The sequence below is a fragment of the Helianthus annuus genome, chromosome 12 (assembly GCF_002127325.2).
Source record: "Helianthus annuus cultivar XRQ/B chromosome 12, HanXRQr2.0-SUNRISE, whole genome shotgun sequence".
NCBI lineage: Eukaryota > Viridiplantae > Streptophyta > Magnoliopsida > Asterales > Asteraceae > Helianthus > Helianthus annuus.
The window spans coordinates 2,367,099-2,378,187 of record NC_035444.2 but is presented as its reverse complement, the minus strand read 5'-3'; the positions used below and the strand labels follow the sequence as shown (position 1 = coordinate 2,378,187).

The window sequence follows — 11,089 nt, the reverse complement described above, 5'->3', positions numbered from 1 at the left end:
TTTAACGTTATTTTACTAATTTTGTAAAAATAACGTTAAAAGCGGCGGACGGTTAATCATGCATCATGTGTGGCGTTGACCGAAAGACATGAGGATACATGCACTAATCGGCCTTTGTCACGGTTGTTGAGTGTCATGTGTCTTATGTCCAAGGTTTGGTGCAATTAAACCAGGGGTCTTGAAAGGAGTATCTCTATTCACACCTTAAAACTTTGCAATTAATGGGATTTAGCAAGTATGATGAAATTACTTACCAAAAATGGATTAAGTTGTTTTTGGTAATCTTTCATTGTAGAACTTTTTCTTTTCTTTTTTTCTTTTATTTTTATGTTGTGTTGTTGTTTGATGCAACCACTATAGAAGTATACATGTTGGTATATTTAAGGATCATAGCATAACACCATGATTATAACATTGAAAAATTATTTCTTGTCACATGTTAGCAGAGGAGATAACTTATTTTTGACTGTTTGTGGTTGACAATATATACTTGAATTTCAAGATTGATAAAATGTATATATTTCCATGATTGCTACATTTTATTTAACTTCAATATATATATAGAAAAAAAAAAAGAGGCAATGTGTTCATAAAACATTCATCCACTTAAATACCTTCACTCATTTGAATTGCATTTGTAAATTGTTATTTTATGTATTATCATGTAACTTTAATTAAATACTTGCTGTTAACCTGTTAGCACTAACCAATACCAGTGCAGTAGTATCATAATATAGTATAAAATTTGGATTCTTTAGTATTTTGCAAGTTTAATAATTTCTGTAAAAACATTTATAACATTCCAAGTTCTGTTGATCTCCTCATAAATCATCAGCAACAACTTAAAACAAAATGACCATAACATAAGTACACATGTTAGTGTATTTAAGGATGACGGTATCATACCATGATCATAGCAATGAACATTATTTCATGTCACATGTTAGTAGAGGTTGTTGAAAATATACTTGAATTTTAAGATTGATAAATATGTGTATATAATATATTCTTATGATTGCTACATTTAATTTAACTTCAATAATTTAAAAAAAAAAAAAGCAAAAGAAAAAAAAAAGAGGCATTTTGTTTAAACACAAAACATCACTCTCATATAAACAATCTTTTTTTTCTTAGAAAACTATAAACTAAAATATAAAACATCACTCTATCAAGAATCAAGATTTTGACATACGATTTGTGAATAAAAATAAGCCGTACGATACGATTGCATGGGTCCCACAAGCAGGGAAGAGTCCACCTGGTATGCTGACTTGTAATAAAAATACTGAATTTAGAAACAAATTGTTACTATTTGACAAGTCAACACTATGCTATATTAAATTATTGATAGGTTAGATTTTGCATTTAGTTTCTTCATTGACCTGATGAAAAGTCAACGTAACAGGTCAAACTTACCTGTTTTGAACCTGTTAGTAGAGGTCAGAGGGTCATAAAAATGAACTGTAACCGCCACCAAGAGGTACTCTGGGACTAAATTCAACCGATACTTTCAAACACTTGCAAATACTGAAGCCGACACTCTGTAAATAAATAACAAAATTTGTTAGGTCCCGGAAAATGCGCATTTATTCAAGAATAAAGATAAATGGCAGTAAATGAAACGAACAAACATGAACAGAGGCATGTTCATGTTCGCTCATTTGACTTTAACCGAACACGAACATATAATCAAACACATTTTTTTGTTCATGTTCGTTTATTAGGAAAATCGGCATGTTCGTGTTCGTTTAAAACCTATACGAACAGTTCATGAACGTAAACAAGCATAAACAAACAAACTCGAACAAGCATAATTTAACAAACAATAAACAACACAAATGAACGTAATTGAACAAACATAAATGCACACAAATCAACAAAATTGTTACGAACATAAAGTAATTTTTTATAAATGAGTGATTAATTACGATAAATTATATTGGAAAACCTATTTTTATTACTAGAAAGCACAATTACCAATTAGTTATATTTATACAAGTAGTTAGAAAATTCCTTTTATGTATAATATATATATAATCATAACTACATATGTATTTAAATTTAAATGAACATAAACAAATGTAAATAAACGAACATAAACAGACGTTCACGAACATAAATGAACGAACAAAACGCGTGTTCGTGTTCGTTCGTTTACTAAATAAACGAACTTCCCGCTGAACAAGTTCATGAATGTTCAGTTCGTTTACAGGCCTAGCATAAATGTGTGAAAAATATAAATTTGAAAACATCTAAATAAATTTTTGAAATTAGCATAAACACATTACCGGGATGCTTACAACCCGCCCTTCAGGGTTAACCATAACCGGAAGACTTCTTCTTGCAGCAACTGGAATAGACTTTAATAACAAAACACTTCTTTTCGCTTGTTCAAGTTGACAATTTTCTAAATTCGTACTTTTGGTCAATTCGGAAAGATACAACCAATCAGCATCTACCATGTGGCGCACCTCCATGACCGAATCTTGACCGGACCCACAACAACGACAACCGTCATTTCCACCGACAAACTCCCACGACACCAAGAACCTATCCATAAAATGACCAATTTGCCCATGACCAAGTTCGTTGACTTTGACTAATTCCATACCCTTTTTCGACTTATGATCAGATAACGTCTCGGGTTTTGCTTGAAACTTTTCGAATTCGGTTTTGTACAGTTGAAAAACGCTTGTAAACGTTGGCTCGCTAAGAATCTTGACCCGTTTGGCGTCTGTTAAAATAGACCCCGAAGATGTTGCGTTCAGAAAATGCACGTTTGAGATGTTTTGTACCGTTTTATTTGAATATGATTTTCCGTTTTCTATGATTTGTGATAACTCCGTTGAAACGTAAACATTTTGTTTGTCAAAAGGATCGACATAATATGATCCCATTTTCATAGGTGAAGCGGAGTTGACCGAACAACAAACGAGAATCTTGGTGCCTTTTGAACCAGGGGCTGCGCATAGGTAGCAGCCGGCTGCAGTAAAAGAAGACTGCAAAAATCGTGAAAATATTAGTAAACTAATAAAAAAAAAAACAGTAACAAATCAGACAAGGAGAATATACATAATTCAGATCGAGTAAAATGCCATTTTCGTCCCTGAGGTTTGGCCAGTTTTGCGACTTTCGTCCAAAGGTTTGCTTTTCCGCATCTGGATCCAAAAGGTTTAAAATCTTGCCATTTTCATCTGGCTCGTTAACTCCATCCATTTTTATCCGTTTAGTCAGGGGTAATTCCGTTGTTTTTGTTAACTTAAAGAGCAATTCGGTTTTTTTGAGGGGTATTCGGTCTTTTTACATAAAGTGAAAAAGATCAAATTGCCCTTTAAGTTAAGCAAAAAAGACAGATTTACCATTGACTTAACGGAGAAAAATGGATGGAGTTAACGAGCCGGATGAAAATGGCAAGATTTCAAACCTATTGGATCTAGATGCGGAAAAACAAACCTTTGGATGAAAGTCGCAAAACTGGCCAAACCTCAGGGATGAAAATGGCATTTTACTCTTTTAGATCGGTAAAAAATAGAACACCTTGCATGGGAATGTACGAAAGTAATCCAATAGCAATTTCTGTGCATTGCCCCGAACCGGTCTTTGCCTTTGTGATACGAACTATAATAATAAATCAAGTATCAGAAAATCTTGGAGATGAATAGAAGTGGAAAGATGGGCAATTTTTTAACAAGTCAAAATGGGTCGGGTCGGGTCAGATTGACCTTCGCCCCGTTTTACCCATTTGACCCGTTAGAGATATAACTAACCTGCAACAGGAGTGTCACAAACTTTGAAAGACAGATATCCAGAACTTCTGATGGATTTAGAATTTCTAAATCGATAACGGCGTATCCTTGCTGCATCAAACAAGCAAGAAAGTTAAAAGATTGAAGTATAAAGAATTATTTATATCGTATAAAAATTTAAAAAAAAAAAAAAAAAAAAAAAAAAAAAAAAAAACTATAAAGAAGTATTATAGAAAGTTAGAAACCAATAGATACTTACAGGCATAACAGTCACTGATTGGTTAATCAACGTTTGACAAATTTGGTCAACATAGACACGAGTTCTTCGACAGGCTAATATAACTGCCTGCAACTCGGACTTGAATATAGCTGTAGAAGGTCAGAACTTAGTTTCAAGAAAGTGCTTATTTGTCAAATGCTAAGCAGTTAATGCGGTAAAATATCGGATATCGGTCAGCGATTGATATTTGAGATATAGGTTATCGCAATTGGATATCAGTAATTTTAATATCATGCAGAATATATATATATATATATATATCGGGTAAGGATAGTGTAAAAAGGGCCTAAAGTGTGAGAAGTGTGAGAAGTGTATTATAACACTATATATAATACTATATAACACCATATAAACACCGTATAACAATATGTAACACCATATAATACCATATAACACTATGTAACACTATATATCATTATATAACAAATATAACACTATACATCTATCATAGACATGCTATCAGACAACCTATAGTGTTATATTTGTTATATAATGATATATAGTGTTACATAGTGTTAAATGGTATTATATGGTGTTACATATTGTTATACGGTGTTTATATGGTGTTATATAGTATTATATATAGTGTTATAATCCATTTCTCACACTTTGAGCACTTTTTACAGGATCCTCTACCTATATCTATACTATATAATAAAAGAAACCTGTTTTGGGACACTTGTCATTCTCTCATTTAATTGATTAAAATTATTAATAATACTAAAAATAATAATATTTAATCTAAAAAACTAACGGATTGATAATAAACCAACAATTCAATAAACTTGATAATTAAAGTTAGTAAAGTTTCATACAGTCATAATCAAGTAATCGGTCATAGAATACCTTTTAATTTATTTATAATTTTATGTGATAGAACATAATTTTCAAAACTCTACACATTTGTTGATTTAAAATTTTAGCAGATAAGATTATAACAAATATAACTCATCCACCTAATAATACGTGTTTATGGTTTAGATAAAGTTTTATGTATATAATAATTTTTAATGTATTATCTATCTATCTATCTACTATATAATAAAACAAATTAACCAAGTTTTTAAATCCTATCGTACTTTAATAAAATATTATCCTCAAATCTAAATTTTTAATTTAATAGATTTTTAAAACAAATACCTTTCTTTCCTATTTATCTTATATTAAATATATAAATAGGGTAGGGATATGGTAAAAAGTGTCTAAAATGTGAGAAGGGTAAGAAGTGTTTTAAACCATTGGATATTTGATCTAATGGTTGAGATCAATAGGGTATAAAAATGTAAATTGTATTTTAATTAGAGGGACCTTATGTAAAATTGAAGGGCAATAGTGTCTTTTCCAATGTTTCAAGTATGGTAACCGTATCCTACACAACCAAAACCCCCCATTAATCTCCTAAAAACTAGCTATTCAAATTTAATTCCTAAATTATATCGATCCTCAATTCTAAAAATACAAAAATATGTAACTGCTGCAAAAAACGTATAACACTATACATCCATCATATAACACTATACATCTATCATATAACACTATACATCTATCATATAACACTATATAACAATATATAACACTATACATCCATCATAGACATGCTACCAGAAAAATATAACACTATATAACACTATGCATCCATCATCTAACACTATATAACCAAAGAACACTATATAACACCATGCAACACTATATAAAAAATATATAATACTATACAGTTCTGAATGGTAGTTGCACTACAAAATTAATAATTTATGGTGTTATATAGTGTTTTTTGATGGTTGCGCTACAGAATTATATAACACTACAAAATTATATAACACCAAAAACCATATTATAACACCATATAACACTAAGTAACACTATATAACACTATATAAAAAATGTATAACACTATACAGTTCTGAATGGTTGTTGCACTACAGAATTATATAACACTACACAAATTCGTAGATTAATTCCTAAATTCGAATTCCTATAATAAAGGGTGGCGGTTATTTTGGGCAGTTATCTTTTAATCAATTAATTGAAAGAAATAGAAAATTACTAATCCACCATTTTGAATTAATTTAGATATAGGACACTTGTCATCACCACATTATTTCTCACCCTTCTCACAAAAGTAGGACTTTGTACAGGATCCTCTACCTATATAAATAATAAATTAATATTAAATGTTACCCTAATTTATTAAAAAAATTATTATTTAGTATACAAAATTATATTTATTCAACTCGTGTAAAACACACGGTTTTTTAAAATACAAAATTTTTATTATTTACTACAAATATAATTTTTTTTATTATTTACTATAAATATAATTTTTTTTTAATTATTTACTATACAAAGTTACATTTATATAACCCGTGTAATACACGAAGTTTTTAAAAATATAAGTTTTTTTATCATTTGCTATGTAAAATTAGATTTATTCAAAACGTGTAATACACAAGGTTTTTTAAGGATATAATCTTTTTATTATTTGGTAGATTTTTCAACCCGACTATACATGGGTTTTTTAAAGATATGACGTTTTTAGTATTTAATATACAAAATTACATTTATTTAATCTGTGTATAGACATGGTTTTTTAAAGATATACCTCTTACTTTAAATATAATTTTTTTCAATTATTTACTATACAAAGTTACATTTATATAACTCGTGTAATACACGAAGTTTTTAAAGATATAACTTTTTTTTATCATTTGCTATGTAAAATTAGATTTATTCAACACGTGTAATACACAAGGTTTTTTAAGGATATAGTTTTTTTTATTATTTGGTAGATTTTTCAACCCGACTATACATGGGTTTTTTAAAGATATGACGTTTTTAGTATTTAATATACAAAACTACATTTATTTAATCTGTATATAGACATGGTTTTTAAAGATATAATTCTTTTTTAGATCTATTCAACACGTGTAATATACGGGGTTTTTAATGATGCAATTTTTTATTATTTGGTAGATTTATTCAACCCGATTATACACGGGTTTTTTTAAAAGATACGACGTTTTTAGTATTTAGTATACAAAATTACATTTATTTAATTTGTGTAATACACATGGTTTTCAAAGATATAACTTTTTATTATTTGATATATAAACTTACATTTATTTAACCCGTACAATATACGAGGTTCATAAATATATAACTTTTTATTATTTAATAAATAAAATTGCATTCATTCAACCCGTGTAATACACGGGGTTCTAACCTAGTGTGTATATATATATATATATATATATATATATATATATATATATATATATATATATATATATATATAGCAATTTAACACTCAAATATCGGTCAATATCGCTGATAATATCGGCACCGATATTTGACACCGATATTTTACATGGGGACCGATAACCTATATATCGGTAAATCACCGAATTAACTGCATAGGTCAAATGTCTAAATTACCTTCCACTAGTGACAAACAAAGAATCTTCATCATCAAATTTTATGTAATAATGACAATGGGTAAGTATATATTTGCAGATTAGAACGTAAAGCTATGGAACTCACATGATGACAAGTCTCGTAATGACATTCGGATCCTATTTCGTGCAAATATCGTATTTTGATTTGTGGGATCTTCCACCCACTCCTGTTTTTCCGCTTCACATACCTGTCAAAAGATAATAAATATATCAAACACTTTACCGTAACAAAAGAATGATCGTTTGACCAACTAGTTTGACTTTGGTTCAGACAGAAGTAAGAATATAGCGGACCTTATAAAGATCATGTTTCGAGAAATCCAAAAGTGGCCGAACAAGTAAAATACTATTCGATATTCCATCGTTAAAATTCGAACGTGCTGAAAACAGTTGTGTGGTCAATGCCATACCGGCAAGTCCAAGAACACCACTATTGCGAGATAACCGTAAAACAAATAGTTCTGCCTGAAAATTTATTCATTTGTTAGCATCTTAAACCGTCGATTTTCAGAATATAAATTGAGTTTTTTTGGGTAAGAATTGTGTTAAAGATTGTATAGAATTGAACCTGGTCATCGGCATGATGCGCGATTAGTAATACTCCTGTTTGGTGTTGACTACAAATGTGTTGTAGTTTTTCATACCTGCAAAATAAAGATAGGATTATAGGGCTGCAAAGTAAGATTAAAAAATAAAGATTGGATTATAGGGCTGCAAACGAACCGAACGAATTCGTTTGTTAAGAAATATATGTGTTCATGAAAATTTACCGAACGAGATTTTATATTCGTGTTTGTTTGTTTGTTAACGAAATGAACGTGTTCGTGTTCGTTTGTTAATTTTAGGCAACGAACGTTGATGAACACAAACGGACACAAACTAATGTTCATGAACACAAATGGAAACAAATGAACACAAAAAAACGTTCATGAAAAGAATATATCATACTCTGACACTTATTAAATATTTTATTTGTCGGAATTTTGAAGTATTTGAATAAAAATAAAAACTAAAAACACTAATGAACTATCGAACACAATAGAACATAAACGAACACGTTACCGAACGTTCATGGACATAAATGTACGAACGGGCCTCTGTTCATGTTCGTTCATTTAACTAAACGAACTTTCCGCCGGACGGTTTACGAACTGTTTATGAACGTTTGGTTCGTTTGCAGCCCTAGAGAGGAATAATCTATGTGGACCCATCAAAATATTTAACTTTTTTAATTAAGGCAAACTACTTTATAGGTCATTGTGAACCAAACCCTAGCCTAAAGTGAGCTCACTCAAACTCACTCACATAGATTGAACTACCGGTACCTAATATCTCGAGCGGCTTCTTGCAAATGACCCAATTTTGGCCTGCCATTGATCCATTCACAATGGGCAATCTCACATCTGATTCCTACAAAGATCCCGTATTAACCATCTATTGTTCGGTAAAAATAGTTAACTATTTGACACGCAAAAAAAAAAATAAAAAATAAAAAAAACTCAAGACTATGAATTGGAGAGTATTCAGTACCCATTTTCAGAACCCGATTTTGAACCATCTCTGCCTCACTTTTACTCTCTGCGCGTAATCCATGATCAACTATTACCGCCAATAACCCATCAACGAAACCATTGTTTACCCTTGAAGCAGCATCTAGTCCATTAGTTTTCCAATTAGCAGCTAGTAAACACAATGCCATACTGTCGGGACCACCAGAAACACCCACAGCTGAAACACGATAGAACTTATAACCAATAAATTTTCATCGAAAATCAGAGGGTTAGAACACACAGATCGAATCTTTATGCGCAAAGATTGAAACTTTCTAATGTTAGCTTTTCTACCCAGTTATCTAAGGAACAAGAATAGCTTCTATTATTGCTAAACAACCCACCAACAGAGGAGTAAAACATACAAACTACAAAGTTCAAATCTTTATGTGAAAAGGTCGAATCTTTATGCGCAAAGATCAAAACTTTCTACCGTCAGCTTCTATTTTTGCTAAACAACCCACCAACGGAAGGGTAAAACACACAAAGTTCAAATCTTTATGCAAAAAGATCGAATCTTTATGCGCAAAGATCAAAACTTTCTTCCGTCAGCTTCTATTTTCGCTAAACAACCCACCAACGGAAGAGTAAAACACACAAAGTTCAAATCTTTATGCAAAAAAAGATCGAATCTTTATGCGCAAAGATCAAAACTTTCCACCGTCAGCTTCTATTTCTGCTAAACAACCCACCAACGGAAGGGTAAAACACACAAAGTTCAAATCTTTATGCAAAAAGATCGAATCTTTATGCGCAAAGATCAAAACTTTCTACTGTCAGCTTCTATTTTTGCTAAACAACCCACCAACGGAAGAGTAAAACACACAAAGTTCAAATCTTTATGCAAAAAAAAGATCGAATCTTTACGCGCAAAGATCAAAACTTTCTAATGTCAGCTTGCTACCCAGTTATCTAAGGAACAAATATAGCTTCTATCAATGCTAAAAAACTCACCCCCACCACCATTTTGATAACTAATAGCCTACACTTACTTACCCAACGTAAAGCAGGGGCGAAGTATAGAAGGCGCGGGAGGGGGCGCCCGACCCCCCCCCCCTGAACTTTTCGCTAAGTAGTGTTATATATGTGGTTTTCGTATATAAATTTTTGGGTTACGTTTTCGACCCCTGGTTCTATGTAAATTTTTGGGTATATACGTTTTCAACGCCCCGTCATTCGGGTCAAGCTCAAATCTTATCATTGTTATACTGTTAACATCACAAAAGAAAAGATAACAAATTTATCAGGTCAAACATAATAAGATGACACAAGATTGAAAATTACAAGTGATATGGGGGGAAACTAACCAATACGGTGATGGGGTTTGAGACCAGCCATGGTCATACGCTTTGAGAACGTTTCTTTGTAGTTTGAGAGTACATCTTGGGGATTAGAGGAACAAGTACATAAGAATCGAACAAATTTTGAAGTGGGAAAGATAGGAGATTTAGTTGGGTATGAAGAAAAGGCAGTTTGGATAAAGTGTGAGTTTGGTTTATAATGTGGGAGCATGAGTAAACCCCGAGCCATACATTCGCAGGTGGAGAAGAAGAAGAAGTATGTTTAAAACAGTTTTGGTACAGGCGGCGAGGAAGGGTTGCTTCGTATGATTGGGTTTGTATGAAACTAGTTTTTGCCCCATCCGCGTTGTGGGGCAATAAACCGAATATTTCTCTCTCATAACATGTATGTCTGTATGGAAGGCAAAATCGTAATTATATTTTGAGCTGAAGGCGAAATCATAATTTTAAACTGAGAGCAAAATCATAATTTTGAGCTTGGGGGGGGGGGGGGAGATCATAATTTTATTTTGAACTGTGGGCAAAAACGTAATTTTGAGCTAAGGGCAGAATCGTAATTTTAAGGTAGAGGAAAAACCTAAATGTTATTTTGAACTGGGGGCAAAACCGTAATTTTACACGAAGGGCGAAACCGTAATTTTAAACCGAGAACAAATTTCAAAATGAGTTTTTGAACCGAGGACAAAAGCGTAATTTTGAGCTTGGGGAAAAATTATAATTTTATTTTGAGCTGGGGGCAAAAACGTATTTTTAAACGAAG

At 31.6% G+C, this 11,089-nt stretch overlaps 1 protein-coding gene across 3 annotated transcripts; it reads right to left on the bottom strand.

Moving 5' to 3' along the window:
- Positions 1-1,141: 1,141 nt before the first annotated feature.
- On the bottom strand, positions 1,142-10,636 carry LOC110893748. Of its 3 annotated transcripts, XM_022140868.2 has the most exons (12): positions 10,336-10,636; positions 9,009-9,206; positions 8,804-8,888; positions 8,047-8,122; positions 7,773-7,943; positions 7,564-7,666; positions 4,006-4,115; positions 3,768-3,857; positions 3,538-3,618; positions 2,289-2,999; positions 1,417-1,541; positions 1,142-1,266 (listed from the first exon to the last, which is right to left on the bottom strand). In XM_022140868.2, exons 1-11 carry the CDS (start codon positions 10,556-10,558, stop codon positions 1,449-1,451), a joined length of 1,941 nt encoding a protein of 646 aa, XP_021996560.1. In that variant the 5' UTR covers positions 10,559-10,636; the 3' UTR covers positions 1,142-1,266; positions 1,417-1,448. The 3 variants fall into 3 exon arrangements, with proteins under 3 accessions (XP_021996560.1, XP_021996559.1, XP_035836610.1); XM_022140867.2 differs by having other exon boundaries at positions 1,195-1,541; XM_035980717.1 differs by lacking the exon at positions 10,336-10,636 and having other exon boundaries at positions 1,195-1,541; positions 8,784-8,881; positions 9,009-9,150.
- Positions 10,637-11,089: the final 453 nt, after the last annotated feature.